Here is a 25,548-nt window from a genome sequence, read left to right as displayed (position 1 = left end):
CCTCCAATGCCACCACATCCTTCCTCAAACAAGGAGACCAAAACTGGACACAATACTCCAGATGTGGTCTCACCATCACCCTATACAATTGCAGCAACACTTCTCTACTTTTATACTCCAGTCCTTTTGCAATAAATGCAAAAATTCCATTTGCCTTTTTAAAATCCAGGGTCCCAGGTTCAATTCCAGCTTCAGGTGACTGTGCAGAGTCTGCACGTTCTCCCCCGTGTCTGCGTGGGTTTCCTCCGGGTGCTCCGGTTTCCTCCCACAGTCCAAAGATGTGCAGGTTAGGGTGGATTGGCCATGATAAATTGCCCCTTAGTGTCCAAAAGGTTAAGTGGGGTTACTGGGTTACTGGAGGCGTGGGCTTAAGTCGGGTGTTCTTTCAGGGCAGCACGGTGGCGCAGTGGGTTAGCACTGCTGCATCACGGCGCCGAGGTCCCATGTTCGATCCCGGCTCTGGGTCACTGTCCGTGTGGAGTTTGCACGTTCCCCCCGTGTTTGCGTGGGTTTTGCATCCCCCAACCCAAAGATGTGCAGCGCTAAATTGTCCATGCTAAATTGTCCCTTAATTGGAAAAAATGAATTGGGCACTCTAAATTTATTAAAAAAAAAGTAGGGTGCTCTTTCAAAGAGCCGGTGCAGACTCGATGGGCAGAATGGCCTCCTTATGCACTGTAAATTCTATGATTACATGCTGTACCTGCAGACTGACTTTCTGCGATTGATGAACAAAGACACCCAGATCCCTCTGCCCAGACGCCATTTTGAATCGGTTTTCCATTCAGATGTCTATTTTTTCAGCCAAAATGGATGACTTCACACTTATCCACATCGAGCTCCATCTGCCAAATTGTGGCCCATCTTTCTATATAGATATCATAGAATTTACAGTGCAGACGAAGGCCATTCGGCCCATCGAGTCTGCACCGGCTCCTGGAAAGAGCACCCTACACAAGGTCAACACCTCCACCTTATCCCCATAACCCAGTAACCCCAACCAACGCTAAGGGCAATTTTGGACACCGAGGGCAATTTATCACGGCCAATCCACCCTAACCTGCACATCTTTGGAGTGTGGGAGAAAACCGGAGCACCCGGAGGAAACCCACGCACACACGGGAAGGATGTGCAGACTCCGCACAGACAGTGACCCAAGCCGGAATCGAACCTGGAACCCTGGAGCTGTGAAGCGATTGCGCTATCCACAATGCTACCGTGCTGCCCATCCGTCTGTGAACTCTTCATCTCCTCTCCACTGCCTGTTTTCCCAGCTACCGTAGTATCATCCGCAAATTTTGCTGTTACACTTCCTAATTCCTCACCAAGGCTCCTTCGACAGCACCCGCCAAACCATAAGCCGGAAGGACAAGTGCAGCAGACCCAAGGGAATACCCACCACCTCCACGGCGTGGACCATCCCGATCAGGCATTCCCTCAGCGTCGCTGGCTCAAAACCCTGGAGCTCCCTCCCTTTTCAGCAGCGGTTCAAGCTAGCAGATCGCCCACCACCTTCTCCTCGAGGGGCGGGCAATGAATGCTGGGCCCGGCCCGCAGCGCAAGAGAGAATAGGTGGGGGGGAATAAAAGCCTCAAGTCTCGAATGTTATGCCCATTTAACTACCATCAAAAATACTTTTGAGGGCAGCACGGTGGCGCAGTGGTTAGCACTGCAGCCTCACGGCGCCGAGGTCCCAGGTTCGATCCCGGCCCTGGGTCACTGTCCGTGTGGAGTTTGCACATTCTCCCCGTGTCTGCGTGGGTTTTGCCCCCACAACCCAAAAATGTGCAGAGTAGGTGGATTGGCCACGCTAAATTGCCCCTTAATTGGAAAAAATAATTGGGTACTCTAAATTTAAAAAAAAAAAATTGGAAAAGAATAATTGGGTACTCTAAATTTAAATTAAAAAATAAAGACTTTGTATCTGAGCATATCCGTTCCATCCAGGGTCCATCGAGAGAGTTATTGTATTAACTAACCCCCCCACCCCCACCCAATTGGCCACATGGGAAATCGGGAGTTCAATGCTGCACTGAACAATCCAGGGTGATGCATCATCATCGTCACCTTTTTTGCCAGAATGAAGCTGATGGTGTCCTGTCTTTGGGGTTGACCGTTCCTCCTCCACCCCCCCCCCCCCCAACTCATTCTTCACCCCCCACCCCTGCTCATTGTCATCCGGCTTTAAATACCACCCCAGTGGGTGGTTGGGGGATTTGAAATTAAGCAAACGCTTGACGTCAACATCTTAAAAGATAATCGAGGCAAATAGCATTGAGGTGTCTGAAAGAAGAGGACGAAGGGAGGAAGTGGAGATAAAGGCGGATCTCAGAATCACTACCGTGCAGTAGGCGGCCATTCGGCCCATCTGAGTCTGCACCGACACTCCGAAAGAGCACCCCTACCTGGGCCCACTCCCCGTAACCCCGCGCATGATCGCGGCCAATCAGCCAACATGGCCGCACGTCTTTGGACCGTGGGAGGAAACCGGAGCACCCGGAGGAAACCCCACGCGGGGACACGGGGGGGGGGGGGGGGGGGGAGAACGTGCAGACTCCGCACAGAACCTCTCCTGCCTCGAATTACAAGGAGGCACTGGAGTTGTGGTAATGCCACTGGACTAATCCAGAGACCCAGGCTAGCGCTTGGCACTGGGTTCAAATCTCAGCACGCCAGAGGGTGGAATTTAGAGCCAATTAATAAAATCTGCAATCGATAGAGAGTCTCAGGTGGGACCTGTGAGGGAGGAAGACGGCTTTTGCACTACGTTTATATTTGTATGTACACTGTTTCTTCTGTTACTGTTATAAAATCATAAATACCTCAATAAAATGTTATTTGTTTTAAAAAAACAAGAAAGTCTCAATAATGGCGGCCATGACAATCATTAATTGTATTTAAAAACTCATCTGGTTCACTGACGTCTCCTTTAGGAAATCTGCTGTCCTTTCCCCGGTCTGACCTACATATGACTCCAGACTCCCCCCACAGCAACGTGGTCGGTTCCCGACTGCCCTCTGGAATGGCCGGCCCAGACCACTCGCCTCAAGGGAATTAGGGATGGCCAACAAATGCTAGACCCCGCGCCTGAATAAACATAATCTGGACTCCACCTAGCCCGTGAATTAACATTGGGCCAAACGGCCTGTTTCTCGACTGTGAATTCCACGAAATATCGGCACAACAAGGTGTTATAAAGGACAGGGAGAGAGAGAGGAGTAAAACAATATGCATTCATTTATTTAATCAAAGAGGCACCATCATGAACAGGTTTAATAAGCCATGGTTGTCTCACTAATCCAGATTGTACTTTGTCAAGACAGACATATAAAAATACATCTCCTCGTAAAAATGTGTGTGTGTGTGTGTGTGTGTGCCCAATGACTCTTCCTCTTTAATTCCAAGTCCGTTCATGTTCAACAGGGGCCAGTGACAAATATTAAAACTCATTTCAATACGTCTAAAAGACTAAAACTACAAAATTTTTTAAACTCGCCTAGCGAAATATCTTGGATTCCCGACAGCTACGAGCACTCTCCGCTTCCGATAAAATACGCAATCAAAGAAATAATTCTTCAATAATCAGCCTCAACTTGGGTTTCTCACGAGCTTTGGAATTTCAGCGAAGTATCAAAGAAAAATCCAAAGTAAAAACAGAAAACGCAAATAATCAGCGTGTCAGCATTTGTGGGAGGGGCAGAGGGGGAGGGAGGGGCAGAGAGAGAGAGAGGGAGGGGCAGAGAGAGAGAGAGGGAGGGGCAGAGAGAGAGAGAGGGAGGGGCAGAGAGAGAGAGGGAGGGGCAGAGGGGGAGGGGAGGGGCAGAGGGGGAGGGAGGGGCAGAGGGGGGGGGGAGGGAGGGGGCAGAGAGAGAGAGGGAGGGGCAGAGAGAGAGAGGGAGGGGGCAGAGAGAGAGAGAGAAGGGAGGGGGCAGAGAGAGAGAGAGAGAAGGGGGCAGAGAGAGAGAGAGAGAGAATGGGGCAGAGAGAGAGAGAGAGAGAAGGGGGCAGAGAGAGAGAGAGAGAGAGAGAGAAGGGGGGCAGAGAGAGAGAGAGAGAGAGAAGGGGGCAGAGAGAGAGAGAGAGAGAGAAGGGGGCAGAGAGAGAGAGAGGGGGGGGCAGAGAGAGAGAGAGAAGGGGGCAGAGAGCGGAGAGGAGGAGGAAGGGGGCAGAGGAGAGAGAGAGGGGGGCAGAGCGAGAGAGAGAGAGAATGGGGTCAGAGAGAGAGAGAGAACTGGGGCAGGAGAGAGAGAGAGATAGGGGAATAATTCGGGGCAGAGAGAGGAGAGAGAGAGAAGGTGGCAGAGAGAGACGAGGAAGGGGGCCGGTCAGATAGAGAGAGAGAGAAGGGGGCAGAGAGAGAGAGAAGGGGGCAGAGAGAGAGAGAGACAGGGGGCAGAGAGAGAGAGAGAGACGGGGGCAGAGAGAGAGAGAGAAGGAGGGCAGAGAGAGAAGAGAAGGGGCAGAGAGAGAGAAGGTAAGGGGGCAAGAGGAGAGAGGACGAGACGAGAGGGGCAGAGAGAGAGAGAAAAGGGGGCAGAGAGAGACAGAGAGACGGGGGCAGAGAGAGCGAGAGAGAAGGGGGCAGAGAGAGACAGAGAGACGGGGGCAGAGAGAGAGAGAGAGAAGGGGGCAGAGAGAGAAGGGGGCAAAGAGAGAAGAGAGAGAGCGCACACTGGTAATTTTCTGCCTTGGTGCGTAGATCCAGTCCGGAGGGGGGTGGCGCAAACTCTCAATGTGTTGGCAGAAGACAAGGATCTGGAAACTCGGCTCCCCAGCCACCTGTTTCACGGTGACACACCGTTTGCTGGCAGTCCATGGGGGGGGGGTAACGAGACAACTGTTGTTCCCTAGCCACCAGCACTCCTGGCGGGTGAAGAGCCTCGCGCAGGTAAACCAGCCCCCAAATCGCCAGCAGAAAAAACAAGTTCAGGGAGGGGGAGAATCGTAGGCGCTGCCCCCCGCTGTCGAACATCTGCCCACCTTCACCGTTTCAAACGATACGGCAAGATCGAGAAGGGGCGATAAGAGGCGGGGGTCAAAATGAAAAAGGGGGGCAAAAGCAGAGTAAAAAAAAAAGAAACATTATTGAAACGTACCATCTAAATTCAACCATGATTTGCAGTCAAATCTTTGCCCTGAACCAGCACTGTGTGTACGGTTAAAATGCCACATCCGCCAGCGATGGGATGGTTATCGATAGGGCAGCTCTACCACCGACCTGCACAGACTGGCAGTCAGTGGCCCAGGTGGGAAATACAACCCAACACTTTGCCCCATCTCCGAGCAAGGCCTACCCCGTTTTGCAAGCCCCCCCAGGCCTCAGCTGACCACTGCCGCTCCCTAGTGGCGAGTTCAACAAACAGCAGGAGCAAAGGCTGAGAGCAGGCAGGGGAGCACTCTGCACAGAAACACAAAAAAAAGGAGTTAACGCGAGATACACCCAACCTTAAAAAGAGGAAAATAAAACAGGGATGAAGTTAAATTACCAGCGGGTACAGATTCATTATCCGAGGTTACATCATAATTTAGAATAAAACCTGCTGCCAGATTAGCATGATATAAAAGACGGGGAATTATACAAATGTAACTAGAGTGATTGGCTTTGGAAGCCTAACAAACATCTCATTTGATCTTCGTGTTCTGCCGTTGCTCTGTGGGTCTTGTGCTTCTCGATTTAGATCCGCCTGAAATAGAACGAGGAGAGAGCTAAAATAGCAATCACGGGGTTGAAATTACTTTTTAATAAAATATTGGGTGTTTGCTAGACTTTCTTTTTTTTTAAATTACATTTTATTAAGGTATCAGAAAATTTTTATAACAGTAACATAAACAATGACATCAACATGGTAAAATAAACATTTCCCACCTCCAGCCCAATCTTCACACACCTCAACCAAACAACAACAATTCCCCCTTTCCCCGGGAAAGTAGACGAACTGCTGCCACCTCCGGGCGAACCCGACCATTGACCCTCTTAAGGCAAACTTTATTTTCTTGAGGCTGAGAAACCCAGCCATGTCACCAACCCAGGACTCTAGACTCAGGGGCTTCGAGTCCCTCCACATTAACAAGATCTGTCTCCGGGCTACCAGGGAGGCAAAGGCCAAGACGTCGGCCTCTTTCGCCCCCCTGAACTCCCGGCTCTTCCCACACTCCAAAGATCGCTACCTCCGGACTTGGCACCACCCGTGTTTTTAGCACCGTGGACATTGATTTAGCAAAATCCTGCCCGAAACCTCTAAGCTTTGGGTATGCACCAAAACACGTGGACATGATTTGCTGGGCTTCCTCGCACACCTGTCCTCTACCCTGAAAAACCGGCTCATCCTAGCCGCTGTCATGTGTGCCCGGTGAACTACCTTAAATTGTATCAGGCTAAGCCTGGCGCACGATGATGAGGTATTAACCCTGCTTAGGACATCCACCTATAGACCCGCCTCTATCTCTCCTCCTAGCTCGTCCTCCCACTTGCCCTTAAGCTCCTCCACGGGAGTTTCCTCCGCCTCAGAAAGCTCCTGGTAAATATCCGATACCTTCCCCTCTCCCACCCAGGTATTGGAAGCTACTCTATCCTGTATCCCCCATGGTGGCAGCAGCGGAAAGGCCGGCACCTGTTTTCTCAGGAAGTCTCGCACCTGCAAATACCTAAACCCATTCCCTGCTGCCAATTTAAATTTATCTTCCAAAGCTTTCAAGCTGGGAAAGCTCCCATCTATAAATAGATCCCCCATCCTTCCAATTCCTGCCCTCTGCCAACTCCGGAACCCGCCATCTGGCCTACCCGAAACAAACCAGGTTATTATAAATTGGGGTCCAAATCGATGCTCCCTACACTCTCTTATATCTCCTCCATTGCCCCCAGATCCGTCACTACCACTGGACTTGTGGAGTATCGGGCCGGCGAGAACGGCAGAGGTGCCGTTACCAATGCTCCCAGACTGGTGTCTTTACATGACGCCGCCTCCATCCGCTCCCATGCCAACCCCTCCCCCACTACCCACTTCCTAATCATGGCTATATTAGCCATCCAGTAGTAATTGCAGAAGTTTGGCAGCGCCAACCCACCCTCCCTCCCCCCCCCCCAACCCCCAACCCCCCCCCCCCCCACCCCCCAACCCCCAACCCCCCCCCCAACCCCCCCCCCCCCCACCCCCCCAACCCCCCAACCCCCCCTCGTATCTTAGCCAGCAGTCTGGCATCCACATTCAGTAGAGAAATTGGCCTGTGTGACCCGCATTGCTCCGGATCCTTCTCCCGTTTCAGGATCAATGAAATCGAGGCCTGCGACATTGTTGGGGGAGGACTCCCTTCTCTCTTGCTTCATTAAATGTCCTCTCCGGCAGTGGGCTCAATATCTCTGAAAACGTCTGATAGAATTCCACCGGGTAGCAGTCAGGCCCCGGGGCCTTGCCCGACTGCATGCCCTCCAGCCCCTTGATTATTCCTCAATCTCAATTGGGGCTCCCAGCCCCTCCACCAGGTCCTCCTCCACCCTCAGGAACCTCAACTGATCCAGAAATTGCCCTCCACCCCAGCCGGGGTTCCAACTCATATAATGTACTATAAAAGTCCTTAAACACCTCGTTCACCCCGCTGCGTCCAGGACAGTATTACCATCTCTACTCTTCATTTTACCTATCTCCCTGGCCACCTCTCTTTTCCTGAGCTGGTGCGCCAACATTCTGTTGCCTTTTCCCCGTACTCATAGATCGCCCCCCTTGCCTTCCTCAACTGTTCCACTGCTTTCCCTGTGGTAAACAGCCCAAACTCCACCTGTAACCTCTGCCGCTCACCCAGTAGCCCCGCGTCCAGGGCCTCTGAGTATCTCCTGTCCACCTGGAGTATCTCCTCCACTAACCTGTCCCTCTCAGCCTGTTCCAGCTTTTCTCTGTGGGCCTGTATCGAGATTAATTCCCCTCCGACCACTGCCTTCAAAGCTTCCCAGGCCGTGGCTGCAGAGACCTCTCCTGTATCATTTGTTTCCAGGTAGTTCTGGATGGACTTGTTAACCCTCCCACAGACTGCCTCGTCCGCTAGCAACCCCACATCCAGTCTCCACAGCGGGCGTTACCCTCTCTCCACACTAACCCGTAGATCCGCCCAGAGCGGGGCATGATCCCACACCGCGATTGCCGAGTACTCGGTATCCACCACCCCCGGTATTAGCGCCCTGCTCAGAACAAAAAAGTCGATGCGAGAGCATACTTTGTGGACATGTGAGAAAAAAGGAAAACTCCTTCATTCTCGGACGAGCAAACCTCCATGGGTCTACTCCCCCCATCTGTTCCATAAAACCCTTCAATTCCTTTGCCGCAGCCGGCCTCCTCCCTGTTCTGGATTTTGACCAGTCCAATTCCGGATCAATGACTGTGTTGAAGTCCCCTCCCATGATCAGACTCCAAGTCTGGGATCTTACCTAACGCCCGCCTCATAAATTCCACGTCGTCCCAATTTGGAGCAATATGTTCACAAGTACCACTCGCACCCCCTCCAGCTTCCCACTCACCATTACGTACAAACCCCCCTTGTCTGACACTATTCTCCGTGTCTCGAATGCCACTCGCTTGCTGATCAAGATCGCTACCCCCCTGGTCTTTGGAGTCCAGTCCTGAGTGGAACACTTGGCTAGCCCGCCCCTTCCTCAATCTCATCTGGTCTGTAACCTTTAGGTGTGTCTCTTGTAGCAAGGCCACATCCGCATTCAGTTCCCTCAAATGTGCGAACACGCGAGCCCCCCCCCCCGCTGACTAGCCATCACCCTTTTTAGGCCAGCCTCGTGCTCGCTCCCTCGAGTCCCCACTCGGGGTGTCGCCGCTCCCGACCTCCCATTTGTCCCCGAGTAACAGTTCCTCCCCTGTCAGCAAAGCAGCTCCCCCCCACCCCCAGCAACACCACTAGCCCAACCCCCAAAGACAAGCTCCAGCTTAACACCTGCTCACCCCCCACTGCGCTTCCGAGAGTTGCCAGACTCTTTCGAAGGGCAGGGCTGCAGCCCATACTGCCACTGCGCTGGCTGGGGGGGGGGGGGGGGCACAGCAGGTGCACGTGACTGCGGGCATGACGTGTGAAATGAGTCTTCCACAGTCGAATCGCGCGCCCACACACACAGTGGGAAGCAGAGCATTTGGCGGAGAAACCAGTCAGGACGTTGGTCTCCACATAACCATTCCACAGCGGGAGTAGGAATGTTGAACGGAGGAATTAGGCCGTTCGGCCCACAGGGCGTTAATGCTCCATCCCCCAGCCTGCCCCCGATCAGCGTATCCTTCAAATGCCTCCACTCAAGTGGTCTACACCTCAACCAGCCCCATTTCACATTCTCACCACTGTCTGGGGAAATAAACCTCTTGGGGATTAGCAAATATTCCCCCCTCCCCTCCCTCCTCCACCAGAGTTTGTCTCCCCTTCCCCCACCACACGTTTAGTTACCTAGCTGATAAAGCTCCCTCTCTCTGGGCTGGCGCTCACCTTCTGTGATTAAATCACTCGTGGGTCTCTCGAGGCTCCCTGCATTCCCGATGCGAAGTTGGCAAAGAAGAGCTTCACCTTATGGCCATCGATTTCCACGCCCTGCATCTCCACCCTCGTCCTCGCAGCGTCCGCTGCCGTCCTGAAGTCAACTAAGGCACTCCTACAAAAAGCAAGCAGGCCGACGGCGTCAATAACCGGGGGGGGCAGCACAGGCCAGCGGCCCTGCACCCCGACATCCGAGTGCTCATGTGAAGGCTCGGTGCAGACCCGAGGGGCCGAATGGCCTCCTGCTGCACCGTCGGCATTCTATTTTTGAAAGCGTTCTACGAGAGCTCCCTCACTGGTCAGAGTCGCAAATTATACCGTGACCGTGGGGAAATGTTGACGTAGCAATTTACCTTGACAGAAGGATGGTAGCAAAACGACTGAGACATGGAGTAAGGCTTGCGAGGCGGGGGGGAGGGTGTGCACCGAATTATAATACACAGGATTCACCACTTGTGCTGCCTTTCTGCTCGGGTTGTGGGAGGCAGGTCTTCCAGGACACCACCCAAATGGCCACCCTTCATGTAGGGGGGGGGGGGGAAAGCAGGCGGCAGTAAACTATTCGACTGCGGGATGCTGACCCACGATCCTGTCACCATTTAGCATCCACATCCCACCCTTGGATTTACTAATGATGAGGGACTAACCGAGTTGAAGCCTGGCTGACCTCTCCACGTAACAGCGCCATGTTAAAGAGCTGCGACAGCCAATCTTACCAAGAAAGGGAATAAGCTCCTTGATAACCTGGAATTTAACGTGTAACATTTGACCCATCGTTTTGCAGGAAGCTGTACAAGCAGACCCTAGCCGTACGGGTGGGCAGAATCCTACAGTTCCTCCCGGTGGTGGAATCTTCCCATCCCACGCCCGCCAAGGGGTTCTAAAAGACGTGCTGCATTTTCTACCCCCCCTCCCCCGACTGGAAAGTTCCGCCCCGTTATCTCTCACGGCCTCAGGACGCCCCAAAGCAAATCCATAGAATCGCACCAGTGCCAGGAAGCCATTCGGCCCATCAAGTCTGCACCGACACTCTGAAAGAGCACCTGACCTAGGCCCACAACCCCGCCATGTCCCTGTAACCCCACCTAACCCGACATCTTTAGACACTCGGGGGCAATTTAGCACGGCCCACTCACCTAACCTGACATCTTTAGGCACGAAGAGTCAGGGGCAGCACGGCGCTGAGGACCCGGGTTCAATCCCGGCCCCGGTTCACCGTCCGTGTGGAGTTTGTGCATTCTCACCGCGTGTGCGTGGGTCTCACCCCCGCAACCTAAAAAGATTGTCGGCGGGGGGGGGGGGGGGGGAGATTGGCCATGCTAAATTGCCCTTAATTGGAATAAAAATTTGGGTACTTGCATTTAAAAAAAACCCCAAAAAAGACACCACCAAGGGGCAATCTTTAGCTCTGCCAATCCACCTGACCTGCACATCTTTGGACACAAGTCAAATGAAATGTACTTAATGAAGTTGTGTCATTATCGAGCTGCAGGGATACGTAGCAGCAAATTTGCCCACATGCGGCAAGCCCACAAAACAGCAACTTGGTAACGCGGGGCCAGTTTTTTTTTTTTGGTAATGTTTGTCACGGAATAAATCTTGGCCAAGATGCCGGGGAGTATTCCCCAACTCTCCTGCGAAATAAACCCTTTAGTGGGGCCTTGTTAACGCCCACTTGAGCAGGGAAGGTGGTCCAACAGCACGCGCAACGACGGCATCTCAGATGATGCAGCACCCACAGTGGACTGGGAACATCAGCCGAGATATTGTCCACGAGCCTCTGGAGCACGCAGGACCTGACCCCCGAATCCCCCCCCCCCAAAAATCAGGACAGCAGGAGGAGGTCAGGAGTGCTCACCGGCTGCCGGCGTTCTGCGACAATCTGGCATTTACAGCCCCCCTGAAGGTCGATTTCAACATCTCCACTGTTGTTTCGGTTGATATGCCCCATACAAACAGCGAGCAGGTGGAACCTGAAAAGGAGAAAATACGTCAATCGAACCGTAAGATATTAGGCTGTTGGAAAGGACTGGAGAGAGGGGACGCTGCAGGGTAACGTTGTGACGGGAGAGCTGGGCAATGACAAACTCTGCGGAAGGGATTGCGGTAGGTGCTGAGGCCTTCAGAATGGGCAGCTATTTCCCGCCCAGAGCTGTGACCGACATGACAATTCGGCGCCGTCACAGGGAGCAGTGGCCACGGCTGCACCGAGCCAGAGAGCAGCGCGGATCACGATAGGAGAGTTCACCGGGGACAGTATTTCCCGAGGAGCGCCGATCACCGTCAGGGAAGCCCCCCCCTACCCCCGTGGGTCGCAGAGTGCACAACCCAGGAGGCATTCCCCCCCCCCCCCCCCCCCTCACCCCCAAGCCTGTAGGGTTCGGCCAGTAGTCTCTCCACGTGCCTTAGAGCCCCCACCCACCTCTGGTAAACTCCCCGCAGAGGAAGGGCCAAGTGGCTCAGGTTAGGACGATGCCCGATCCGAGCAGGTGCCAGAGGGGGGGGCAGGGGGGGGGGGGGGGGACAGGTCAGCATAAAAAAAAGAGCCGTAACGAAATATCTGACCGGCAGACCATATTCCATCATTGGCAGTTTCCATGGACACCACACAGCACTGCTAACAGTGCCGAGACGGTTCAAACTGCTGGAATCAGGTCTGGGCCTGGCGCACAGTCACAACGAGGAGCTCGGTTGGTGCCAGCAATACCTACCAGGTCCGCCCGGCTTGCATTCCGGCCTCTTTTTCATACCCTCCATCGAAGCCACGCAGATGGCCTGTTGCGGAGGAACCCCCTTCCCCCTCAATCCCTTCAGCGCCGCATTGGCTTCCTTTGCAGTCCTGTACTCCACCTGGGCAATCCTGGAAGGCGAGGGTTGAATCATAAATCTCGGCAGGGGTAGCAGAGAGTTTGCCATTTTAGAAATCTGACGGACAAGGACGGGCGATGGCTTTTCACGGTCGCCATTGCCGAGGCTGGCTTTCACCAGCTGCCGTGGGATTCGAACCTGTGACACCGTGGGCCTGGGCCTCTGGATTACCAGTCCAGCAACAATACCACTACGCCGCCACCTGCCTCCCCACTTCTCGTGATGGAAAGTTACTATTGAATTTGCTCCCAGCACCCTGGACGGGCAGCGCAATCAGGATGACAACATGTCAGCGTGGAGCAAAAGAAAACAAGTTCCCTCGTGTCACTTGTAGGTGGAAAACACGGCTGCTCCTGGGTCAACCTCATCCCGAGATATGTACCCGTCCCATCCCCGGCCGCCCACGGGAGGGCACGACTGCATAGTACTCCTTTAACAATTCAGAGACACTCTCGCCCCACCCTACTCATTCCCATTGCATGCCAGTACAGATACTCGAATCGTCCAAAACTGCGCTGTCCACACTACTTGGCAACATGTCCCATCCACCCGTCTCTGTGGTTCGCTGATATTCAGCGCCTCCCGGTCTGGCAAAGCCTCACTTCGAACATCCGCCGCGTTTTGTGTGCCCCCCCCTCCCCATTCGCCCCTCGCCCAACCCCCCCCTCCACATTCGCCCCTCGCCCAACCCCCCACTCCCCATTCGCCCCTCGCCCAACCCCCCCCCCCCCCCCCCCCCCCCCCCCCCTTATCCCTCACTAGCCTAGTTTCCCTTCTATCTCAATCACCTCCTCCAGCCTCCTTTTCCGGCTTCTCTGTGCGTCTCTAACCCCCCCCCCCCCCCCCTGCCGTTTGATGCCTGGGCCTTCAGCTGCCGAAGGCCTTAAGCTCTGCAATTCTCTCCCGAAACGGCTCGGGTCTCTCTCTCTCTCTCTTTGTGCCGCCTTTCAAATTATCTTCAGAGGCAGGCACTTTGATCGAGCTTTTGGCTCCCTGCCCTAATATCCCACGTGGCTGGGGGTCCAATTTGATAACCCTCTGAAGCAGCCGGGGATGATACACCAGGAGGAAGCTGCTTTATCGATACAAGTTACCGTTGACGAGGTAATAGTTTCACTCACCGGTGGGACTGTTTATCCTGAGACACCCGGACGGCCACAGCATTGCGGAATACGGATTTCAGATATTTCTTGCGAAATGGGCGCGGGAGGTTTTTCAGCACGAGGACCTTCATTTCCTCTGCAGGCAAGAGACAGAAACGGAAAACATGCAGCGCACACATTTGAAGAAAACTTCACAAAGGCATCTACCACCTCTACACTGTCCCCATCAAACACTCCCAGGACAGGTACAGCACGGGGTTAGATACAGAGTAAAGCTCCCTCTACACTGTCCCCATCAAACACTCCCAGGACAGGTACAGCACGGGGTTAGATACAGAGTAAAGCTCCCTCTACAATGTCCCCCATCAAACGCTCCCAGGGCAGGTACAGCACGGGGTTAGATACAGAGTAAAGCTCCCTCTACACTGTCCCCATCAAACACTCCCAGGACAGGTACAGCACGGGGTTAGATACAGAGTAAAGCTCCCTCTACACTGTCCCCATCAACACTCCCAGGACAGGTACAGCACGGGGTTAGATACAGAGTAAAGCTCCCTCTACACTGTCCCCATCAAACACTCCCAGGACAGGTACAGCACGAGGTTAGATACAGAGTAAAGCTCCCTCTACACTGTCCCCATCAAACACTCCCGGGACAGGTACAGCACCGGGGTTAGATAGAGTAAAGTTCTCTACTTTCTCAAGGGTAGCTAAGAATGGGCAATAAATTGGGCTTTAACAGAGGTGCTCTCGTCCCATGAATGAATTGATAAAGGCGAAGCAGCCACAAGAATTCCCAGCAAATCATCGGCAACAGTAAGCACTGTATCCAGTTCTGGGAGATATTGAGGTGCTCGTGGGGCTGGAGCTGGATGGATCAGGAATGAAAATTTACCGAGTGGACCCACACATTCATCAACAGACCTACCGTTGCTCCTCGGACATGTACGCTTCAGCCGGATGCGCTTCCCTTTGCATTCAACGCCACCTTCACTTAATGCACTCGCCGCTGCTTCCGATGTATCAAATGCAATGAATGCAAACCTGGCCAACAAGACAGGGATGTAAAAAAAAAACTGATGGACGTGCCATTTCTCTCAGTTATTTCAGGATGCGGGCCTGTTTAACTAAGAGGGTTATGTGACATTGCCAATCGACTGGTCTGCTTGGCCACTTCAGAGGGGGGCACGTGGAGTGATCGCGTGGCTTAGCAGTCCCGAGGTGCTGAATCAAGATTCCAGCCTCTGCAAAAAAGCGAGATCGACTCCCACCGCTGCCAAACCTTCAGGCGATTTGTCCGTCTCAGCAATTCAGTGAAGCCCACAGAGCAAGGAAGGGGCGGCTGGCCTGTTCAACGCTGGTTTAGTTCACCAGATTGGCTCATAGAATTTACAGTGCAGAAGGAGGCCATTCAGCCCATCGAGTCTGCACCGGCTCTTGGAAAGAGCACCCTACCCAAGGTCAATACCTCCACCCTATCCCCATAACCCAGTAACCCCACCCAACACTAAGGACAATTTTGGACACTAAGGGCAATTTAGCAAGGCCAATCCACCTAACCTGCACATCTTTGGACTGTGGGAGGGAACCGGAGCACCCAGAGGAAACCCACGCACACACGGGGAGAACGTGCAGACTCCGCACAGACAGTGACCCAAGCCGGAATCGAACCTGGGACCCTGGAGCTGTGAAGCGATTGTGCTATCCACAATGCTACCGTGCTGCCCCGGCTCCTGGGGGATCAGGCGATTCTCCTATGAAGGCAGCCTGAGTAAACTGGGCTGATAATATTTTTGCATGAATGATACCTACAGAATTTTAAGGGGCACGATAAGAGTAGACAGATTACTTCCACTGGGCGAGGAATTTACAACACAGGGATACAGTCTCAGGGTAAAAAGGGCAGATCACTTAGGATTGAGCGGAGAAATTATTTCACTCAAAAGGATTGTGAATCTATGGAATCCTCTGTCCCATATTTAAAAAAAAAGTAAATTTAGCCTCCCCTCAATTAAGGGGCGATTTAGCCTGGCCAACCCACCGACCCTGCACATCTGTGGGTTGTGGGGGTGAGAGGCACACAGACACGGGGAGAATGTGCAAACTCCACACGGACAGTGACCCGGGGCTGGAATCGAACCCGGGTCCTCGGCGCCGTGAGGCAGCAGTACTAATGTGGCCACTGTGCCACCTCTAGCCCATGTTAATAGGCTCCATGCCGGTTGGCGAAGTCAAGGCTAGGATACAGAACCTTTCCTTGCTGGGAGAGTTTATTGTCCTGTCTCACGTACAGCCAGTGCCCCAGCTATCCCCTATTTCTACTATTTTTAAAATGAGAAATAAAGCAACAAAATAAATTAACAATGAACAAACTAACAATTAACAAAGTGACAGGCCTTTACTGTTTCACCCGTTTCCCTTAACGATGTAATCAGCAAACTGTAACATCGTAGTTACTAAGACATTGGCACCCCAAGGGGGGGGGGTTTTTGGACACTCCATTGTTGTAAACGTTTTACGGTTGGGGTCGGCAGGTTTTTGGTCTCTGGGGAATCAAGGGATAGAAACTTAGAAAATAGGAGCAGGAGGAGGCCATTCAGCCCTTCGAGCCTGCTCCTCCATTCAATATCATGGCTGACCATCCAACTCAATAGCCTTATCCTGCTTTCCCACTGTATCCTTGATTCCCTTTGCCCCAAGTGCTGTACAGAGTGTTTTGCCCCCAACTGTTTCCTGTGCTAGAACAAATTCCTCCTCATCTCGGTCCTAAATGGTCGACCCCATCTCCTCAGACCGTGACCCCTGGTTCTGGACACCTCCACGACCATCCTCTTACTTCCGGTAAGTCTACCCCTCCTCCCTCCCCCTGTACTACTCAGAAGGTGCGGCTGGCCTGTTCACGCTGTTAGTCACCTTGGCTCTATAATCAGTGCGAGAGGCCTCCCATTGAGCGCACCACTCCTTGAATAGCCCCTCTCATACCCCTAACCCCATACACCCGTACCCACCCAACTAAGGCAATTTTGGACACTAAGGCCATCACGTCCACCTAACATGGCACTCTTTGATGTGGGAGGAACCCAGGTGAAAAAGTGGGAAACTCCATACGGAGAGTCACCCAAGACCAGAATTGAACCCGAGTCTCTGGTGCCGTGAGACAGCAGTGCTAACCCGCTGTGCCACCCCAATTTGGGCTGGGAGCAGTAGGGGCTGGTTGCTCACCCTTTCAATTTGCATCTTCGGGTCAGCAAAGTGGGCGCTGGCCAGCTCTATTGGTCAGCCAGGAGGTGTCTAGTCGACTGTTACTAATAGGGTCAAATTATGAAGACAGCTGGAATATAGGAGATTGAGAGGAACCTCTTCACCCAAAGGGTTGTGAATCTATGGAATTCCTTGCCCAGTGAAGCAGTTGAGGCTCCTTCATTAAATGTTTACAAGATAAAGATTTTTTTTTTTTTTTTTTAAATTTAGATTACCCAATTATTTTTTCCAATTAAGGGGCAATTTAGCGTGGCCAATCCACCTACTCTGCACATTTTTGGGTTGTGGGGGCGAAACCCACGCAAACACGGGGAGAATGTGCAAACTCCACACGGACAGTGACCCAGGGCCGGGATCGAACCTGGGACCTCAGCGCCGTGAGGCGGTTGTGCTAACCACTAGGCCACCGTGCTGCCCATTCAAGATAAAGATAGATAGTTTTTTGAAGAATAAAGGGCTTAAGGGTTATGGTGTTCGGGCCGGAAAGTGGAGCTGAGTCCACAAAAGATCAGCCATGATCTCATTGAATGGCGGAGCAGGCTCGAGGGGCCAGATGGCCGACTCCTGCTCCTAGTTCTTATGAGCGACTGATCCAATTGAGAAGTTCAAGCCCAGAACAAGGAGGCACAACCTTGAAATGGGAGTTAGCTATAGCTCCAAAATGAGGCCATTCAGCCCCTCGTGCCTGCTGCACCATTTTGTTAAATCATGGCCGATCTCTAGGTCAACTCCATTTACTCACCTCCCCTAATTGATTCATCCCAGATCTTGGAAGTTCTAGTCTCCAGAGGCTACTGGGGACAAGGATTTCAGATTTTTACAACCCTATGCGAATAAGTGTTTTCCCATTTTCCATTCCAAAGGGCTTGATGCTAATTTTGTTAAGACTCCCGCATTCTTAACCATTTCCATTGACCTCTCCACAAAGCGCTTGGGGTAGCTCAGAAACACAAAGAATCTCCATTTAAATATTGCTTGCCCCCATTTTGACGCAGCTTTTAAATGAAGGTCGTTTGTCTTGGATGGCACAGTGGGTTAGCACTGCTGCCTCACAGCACCAGGGACCCGGGTTCAATTGCGGCCTTGGCTGACTGTGTGTGGAGTTTGCACGTCCTCCCAGTGTCTGCGTGGGTTTCCTCCGGGTGCTCTGGCTCCACAGACGTGCAGGTTAGATGGGGTTGCAGGGCTACGGGGATAGGGTGGGGGGAGTGGGCCTAGGTGGGGTGCTCTTTCAGCGTGTTGGTGCAGACTCGATGGGCTGAATGGCCTCCTTCTGCACTGTAGGGATTTTAACGAACTGAACAAGAGGAGGCCATTCAGCATGTCCTGGTTTGCCGACTGAGAAACAGTGCCCTTCCCAGTCAGTGAATCGACAAGCACATGCTTTCGCAATTAGATTGCAACGCTAATGTTCGTATTAAAGACAGGTAATGGTTATTGGCTTAACCTCCAGAAGAGGATAAATGGACACAGCTAGAACAGTTGCCATGGGGGGGGTGGAGAAGAGAACTGTAAGGAGTTTGCATCTCTGCTGATCTGCGGGCAGAATAAACTTGCTGAAGGTAAAAGATAAACTGCTGCGGTACATCTACATAGAGTAGATGTACCGCCATCATATACTAGCATTTGATAGTAACACCCCTGTGGCTCTGGAAACGTTCGTCTTTTCCCCCATAACAATCCAATTCACCCTTCAAAGCCTCAGTGTCCATCGCAGCCTTGGGCAATCCCTATAGAAATACGATTGTTCTCAGGGCTCCATACCTGCTTCTGGTTGGTCAGTGGCAGGTATGCTTGTGGCCTAGGTACCGGTCATAGAAACACACAGCGCAGCAAGAAGCCATTCGGTACATTGCACCTGTGCCCTCTGGGTCGGAGTTGTGCAGTTAAGCCCCCTCACCACAAACCTTTCAAATTATTCCCATCATGTGGGAGTACCTTCAACAAATGGGTGTTTATAAATGGGTGTGTGGCGGGCAGCACGGTGGTGGAGTGGTTAGCATTGCTGCCTACGGCGCCGAGGACCCGGGTTCGAATCCCGACCCTGGGTCACTGTCCGCGTGGAGTTTGCACATTCTCCCTGTGTCTGCGTGGGTTTCGCCCCCACAACCCAAAGATGTGCAGGGTAGGTAGATTGGCCACGCTAAATTGCCCCTTAATTGGAAAAATAATTGGGTACTCTAAATTTAAAAATAAATAAATAAATGGGTGTGTATATAAATATCTGTACTGAGAGTGCCTTTAAAAAATGGGTGTTTATTACTGCAGTGATGTTAGAGAGTGGGCGGAGCTGGGTTGTCTGTCAGCTTTTTACTTTCGCTTTAGGCCTTTTGCTGCAGGGTGGGTTTGGTTTCATTTTAGTTTTAGAGAAGCTGAAATGACAGCAGGATGTGTGAGAGTCTCTGCAAGTTTATGAATGTCCATTTGGGATTTTCAAAGTGGTAACTGCTCTCAATAGTGAATTTAAACCTGATCTTTGCGTTAAAAGGGTCTTTTGTCTTCTGGATGTTGTTTAGGAAATTTATTAAGAATTACTTAGTGTTGTATTTTTGGGGGTTGTATGTGAATTGATGGTTGCTGAGATGTTCACTGTATGTTTTAAAAAGGTTAACTTGAGTTCATAGAATAAACATTGTTTTGCTTTAAAAAATACGTTTCCATTTCTGCTGTACCACACCTGTAGAGTGGGCCGTGTGCTCCCCATACCGCAATCTAGTAAAAGTTGTGGGTCAGGTGAACTCCATGATACACTTTGGTGTTCTCTAAACCCTGGCCCATGACAATCCTCACCGTTCATCCGATTCCCTTCAGGAAGTCATGATTGAATCTGCATCCGCCACTCGTCCCAGTTTATCCCCGATCACGACAATTTGCTGAGTTAAGTACCTTTTGCTACTTGTCTGACACTCCTGCAACCAGATGCCAGCGACTCCCCCAAACAGGTTTTTAAGGTCGTTGGCATGGACTTCACTTGGAAGGTTTCTCACGCACAGTGTCCGAGGGTCACTCCCTGCAAAGCAAACAGGCACGATGAGCCTCGATATAATAAGCAAATTACTGCAAACGCTGGGATATCAAACAAGAATGGGGGATGCTGAAAAAGCTCAACAGGTCTGGCGGCATGTGCCGTGTGTGCACATGGCCCTGGGGAGAGGGGAGTGGGTGAGTGGAGGGAGGGTTTTTTTTTTTTTGCACTGAGACAATACATGCATGGGATATTTTTTTAAAAGGATACAAGACGGAGGGTAAAAGGTCACAGTGTAAAGTTGTCAAACTCGCTGTCAAGTCCCGAGGGCAGCACGGTAGCATGGTGGTTAGCAAAAAAATGTTCACAGCTCCAGGGTCCCAGGTTCGATTCCCGGCTGGGTCACTGTCTGTGCGGAGTCTGCACGTCCTCCCCGTGTGTGCGTGGGTTTCCTCCGGGTGCTCCGGTTTCCTCCCACAGTCCAAAGATGTGCAGGTTAGGTGGATTGGCCATGATAAATTGCCCCATAGTGTCCCAAAAAGTAAGGTTGGGGGGGGGGGGGGTTGTTGGGTTACGGGTATAGGGTGGATACGTGGGTTTGAGTAGGGCGATCATGGCTCGGCACAACATCGAGGGCCGAAGGGCCTGTTCTGTGCTCTCCTGTTCTATGTTCTATGACTGTAACATTTCTAATCGGAAGATGAGATGCTGCTCCGCCACCTTTTGTTGGGCTTCACTGAAACATTGCAGAAGGCCAAGGACTGACATGTGGGCAGGAAACCAAGGTGCTGATTTAAAATGGCGATCGATAGGAAGGTTGGGGTCATGGGCGGCACAGTGGTTATCACTAATGTCTGAGCGCGCCAGGGACTCTTTCGATTCCGACCTTGGGTGACTGTCTGTGGGGAGTTTGCACCCTCTCCCCGTGTCTGCTTGGGTTTCCTCCCACAATCCAAAGATGTGCAGGTCAGATAGATTAGCAGTGCTAAATTATCCCATGGTGTAGGTTAGGTAGGGTTACGGGATTGGGCCTAGGTAGGGTGCTCTTTCAGAGGGTCAGTGCAGACTCAATGGGCCGAGGGGCCTTCTTCTGCACTGTAGGAATTCTATGGTTCTATGCTTGCGGGTTGAGTGAAGGTGTTCAGCAAAGCGGTCGCCCAGTCTGGGTGTAGTCTCCCCAGTGTAGAGGACAGCGCACTGGGAGCAGAGAATACAATAAACCAAATTGAAGCAGGAACAGGTGAAAGGCTGTCCATCCTGAAAGGAGTATTTGGGGCCTTGGACGATAGGGAGGGAGGAGGTAAAGGAGGTGTTGTGCCTTCTGTGATTGCAAGGGAAGGTACCATGGGAAGGATGTCAGGGTCCTTCCTGTTGATTCCTGTACTTTCCTCTTTGTTTTTTGCTGTTATGTTGATTGTGGATGCTTCATGAACCTGCATCTTTAAGTCAAGCAGCAGAGGGAATGAGGAATTCAAAAAGTTGCAACATCGTAAATGGTGCTAGTTTACGGGCAGCCGAACTCAGACTATGGCACCCGAGAGATGAGGTGGGACTCAGTTCGATTGGTTGCCTTGGCCAATTCATTGGCCACCAAAGGCCGTATTCTGCCCGGTAACAGGCGGAGATCAGGTCCTGCCCGAGTGGGATAATTTCCGGGAGACCCAAGGAAAGGAGAGTCGGTCCCTGGACGCTGCTGCAAGTGTCCGTTCTCCCCCTCTTCTCTCTCTCTCTCTCTATCTCTCTCCAGGAATACTGTGGGCTGCTGTATTTCGGTACTCAGAGAACCTGAACGAATGAATCTACATTCCAGATTGAAGACAGAGACTTCAACCGGATAGACTGCTGTAGCCATCTAAGATGGACACTGGGCTACAAAATGGAGAACCGCAAGGAACACAGGGAAAACAGTCATAGTGAGGACACGCAGCTTGCAAAAGACTGTTTTGCATTTTGCACGTACAGAAACCAGTTTCCAAAGAGTAGCAGAGTTTCAGCCAAAGGTGCAAATGGGAAACAGATCTGCATATTAATGAGGTGATCCCGGCCCAGGCCCAGGTACAATAGAAACATTTAAGTATCGATGGATACTTTTCCATAGACGCCCAGATAGAATGGCGCCAAAGCAAAGAGCCGTAGGGACCGCCCCAAACATCGAGGAACGACCCTAGGATTGGGGAGTTTGAAAGATATCGATTGGGAAAGACCCAATAGATGAGGGAACCACCCCAAGGGGGCCTGAACCTCCTGGGACCTATAAAAAGAAGGTCAAGCACATGACTCGGTCTGTTGCTTCCAGACTCCGGCCCAGATCTGTTGCATCGCATCCTGACTCCAGTTTCATCACCATTACCTTGGCGCCATTCTGTCTGGGCGTCTATGGAAAAGTATCCATCGATACTTAAATGTTTCTATTGTACCTGGGCCTGGGCCGGGATCACCTCATTAATATGCAGATCTGTTTCCCATTTGCACCTTTGGCTGAAACTCTGCAACTCTTTGGAAACTGGTTTCTGTACGTGCAAAATGCAAAACAGTCTTTTGCAAGCTGTGTGTCCTCACTATGACTGTTTTTCCCTGTGTTCCTTGCGGTTCTCCATTTTGTAGCCCAGTGTCCATCTTAGATGGCTACATTCCGTCCTTGTGATCCTCACAAGAAATTGTGAAGGATCACCTATGCATGTTTCTTCCTCTTTGGGTTCCTTAGCAAGTTCCTGGGCGTCTACTCTGTCCTTAACTATGGCAAGAAAATTTTAACTCACATTTTCTACTTGGCGCTATGTCAAAGGGGACATGCATTACCAATATTCGAGAACCTCTACCTATCACAATTCCTATCCTCATCTCATTTTTGAGTCATCGGTTAGCTGAGGTCTGCAATAGAGAGGCAGAAAGTGGGAAATTCCAGAGCTCAAGATCACAGCAGCTGAAAGTACGGTCGTCAATGTGGACCAATTTAAAAAAAAAAGAAATCATCTATGGGATGTGGGTGACGCTGGCTAGGCCCGTGGAAGAGCGGTATTGTCACTGGACTAGTAATCCAGAGACCTGGGACAATGATCCGGGGTCTGTAGGTTCCAATCTCACCACAGAAGATGGCGGAATTTTAGTTCAATAAAAATCTGGAGTTAAAAAAGTCTGATGCTCACCATGAATCCCATTGTCGATTGTCATAAAAACTCATCTGGCTCGCTTAAGGGAAGGCAATCTGCCGCCCGTACCCGGTCTGGCCTACATGTGACTCCAGATCCCACAGCAATGTGGTTGACTCGCAAATGCCCTCCGGGATGGACAATAAAAGCAGCGACGCCCGCATCCCATGAACCAATTTTTAAAGATCTCGAGGTGGTGGTGGCGAGCCGCCTTCGTGAACCGTTGCAGTCCATGTCTTGTCGGTACATCCACAGTGCTTTCTTTTGTAGTGGTGCAATGCAACCTTGCTGGGCAATTCCCCAGTGAAGAGTCCGCCACGTTAGTGTGGGCCAGACAGAGTAAATAAAGATATCTGGCTTCCGACACTGAAGGGATTTAGTGAATCAGGGGAAGATTTGACAACAATTGAACGTTGCTTCATAATTGTTAGCGGCTAGTCATTCCAGATTTATTGATTAATTTAACGCACATACCTCCTGGTGCCATGGTGAAATTTGAACTCTCCAGAGGAATAGTCCAAACTTCTGGCTTACTCGCCCACTACCCTGCCACAATGTTACTGTGCCGTCATCGTCATAGACTCAGAATCTCTACAGTGCAGGAGGCAGCCATTTGGCCAATCGAGGCAGGACCGACACTCTGAAAGAGCAGCCTACACCGGCCCACTCCCCCATCTATTCCCGGAACCCCCATCTAATCTGTACATCTTTGGACTGTGGGAGGAAGTTTCTAGCGCCCAGAGGAATCCCGCGCAGACGTGGGAAGAACATACAAAACTCCACACCCAAGGTCGGAATCGAACCCGGGTCCCTGACGTCGCGAGGCAGCAGTGCTAACGACTGCTGCCCAAGTACGGCCCTAGAATTACCCTTCTGCAAGAGGGTAAGGAGCCCGCTCTCCAGCCAGTAAGCCAGTGCATGCTGGGAAAGGAAGGGATCGGGGCATTTGGTGTAGCCCCCCGCCCCCACCGTTGTTGGGACGGCCACCCGCAGCCGAGAGATCCTCCCGCCAGGAGAAATCAAGGCCTTCGGGCAGAGTGTCGAGAATGGGAGTGAGGGAAGGAAAGGTCACTTACCGTCAACCAAAGCTCCCAGTTTCTCCACCTTGCTGATGGTTGCTGCTTGTCCAAAAGTCTTGCGTGGGTCAAACTTCAATGCTTCATTCATGTCATCCTCACAACACAGCTCAACACAAGCAGAGAAGCTAGAAGTGAATCAGCCACAAGTCAATCCATTTGTAAATATTCCAAGCTGCCATCTCTGTATATACATATGATGATCAATTTAAGAATGCATCGAGTCTGATTTCAGAGGGGACTTCAGTGACATTGAAGGAATGCATCCCAGTGATGCAGGTTATTGGGGATATCAAGGAAAGAAAGGCACAGTGGTTAGTACTACGGTCTCCAGGCACCAGGGACCCAGGTTTGCTTCCGACCTCGGGCGATTGCGCGGAGCATTCTCCCCACGTCAGTTTCCTCCGGGTGCTTCAGATTCCTACCACAGTCCAAAGAGGTGTGGGTTAGATGGATTGGCCATGATAAATTGCCCCTGGGCAGCATGGCAGCATTGTGGATAGCACAATCGCTTCACAGCTCCAGGGTCCCAGGTTCGATTCCGGCTTGGGTCACTGTCTGTGCGGAGTCTGCACATCCTCCCCCGTGTGTGCGTGGGTTTCCTCCGGGTGCTCCGGTTTCCTCCCACAGTCCAAAGATGTGCAGGTTAGGTGGATTGGCCAGGATAAATTGCCCTTAGTGTCCAAAATTGCCCTTGGTGTTGGGTGGGGTTACTGGGTTATGGGGATAGGGTGGAGGTGTTGACCTTGGGTAGGGTGCTCTTTCCAAGAGACGGTGCAGACTCGATGGGCTGAGTGGCCTCCTTCTGCACTGTAAATTCTATGAAAAAAAGGTTAGGTGGGGTTATGGGGATAGGGTGGGTGCGTGGGCCTAGGAAGGGTGAACTATCCAATGATCAGTGCAGACTCGATGGGCCGAATGGCCGCCTTTCGCACTGTCGGGATTCTATGGTTGGCTTTCAATTTCAAAAGGGATAGAATTGGAAAGCACACCTGCAGCATGAAGAGGTATCTGAGACAGTGCAGAAATTATTCAGTAGAATTATACCAGAACAGATAACTTATACCCGGGGAGGCAGGATTTTGGATGGGAATCGTACATTGAGCCGGTATCCTTCCGACACCCAATATCGCTTACGGCAGCGTCTTTCAAACTTTTTTTTTTCCAGGGACGCATTTTTACCAGCCGGCCGACGTGTGCGACCCACCATTTTCTCCTACCGGGCTTGTTGCTGACAAAAATGGAGGAAATGATTTGGGGTTCCTTTGGCCCCTATGGTCTGTTTATCCCTTTGCCCTCCCCCCCCCCCCCCGAACTTGAAATAAAAAGGCTGCGACCATATAAAAAAATAATGTGGCCGCACTGCGCCTTGCGTGGCCGATCATCGGGCACGCATGTGCAGTGTGGCCAAATTTTAAAAAATCTGCTCCTGGCCATTTTGAAGACCGCTTGCAGTCGGCGTAACCAAAAGCCGGCTGCTGCGTCTGGATTTGCGCGATCGGGGGCTCCGCGACCCTTCCGACACCCACCCGCGGGTCCCTCCCCCAGCCCCCACCCACCCGAGTTTGATAAAGCCTGGCTTACGGGGCAATGCTCAAGTTGCCCAATTG

The 25,548-nt window shown here is 51.8% G+C and overlaps 1 protein-coding gene across 9 annotated transcripts in view; it reads right to left on the bottom strand.

The window, feature by feature from the left end:
• Nucleotides 1–4,581: 4,581 nt before the first annotated feature.
• LOC119958367 overlaps nt 4,582–25,548 on the bottom strand; it is a 93,300-nt gene continuing 72,333 nt past the window's right edge. For all 9 annotated transcript variants that reach the window (XM_038786838.1, XM_038786839.1, XM_038786841.1 and 6 more), the window contains 8 exons: nt 23,939–24,066; nt 19,635–19,758; nt 14,416–14,531; nt 13,506–13,623; nt 12,228–12,376; nt 11,375–11,489; nt 9,469–9,631; nt 4,582–5,684 (listed from right to left, as the gene is read on the bottom strand). In XM_038786838.1, the coding sequence (XP_038642766.1) occupies nt 9,478–9,631; nt 11,375–11,489; nt 12,228–12,376; nt 13,506–13,623; nt 14,416–14,531; nt 19,635–19,758; nt 23,939–24,066 (904 nt within the window). In that variant the 3' untranslated portion in view covers nt 4,582–5,684; nt 9,469–9,477. The remainder of the gene's footprint in view (nt 5,685–9,468; nt 9,632–11,374; nt 11,490–12,227; nt 12,377–13,505; nt 13,624–14,415; nt 14,532–19,634; nt 19,759–23,938; nt 24,067–25,548) is intronic.

The sequence above is a fragment of the Scyliorhinus canicula genome, chromosome 29 (assembly GCF_902713615.1).
Source record: "Scyliorhinus canicula chromosome 29, sScyCan1.1, whole genome shotgun sequence".
NCBI classification, from domain to species: Eukaryota; Metazoa; Chordata; class Chondrichthyes; order Carcharhiniformes; family Scyliorhinidae; genus Scyliorhinus; species Scyliorhinus canicula.
This window is presented reverse-complemented; position numbering and strand designations above follow the sequence as displayed.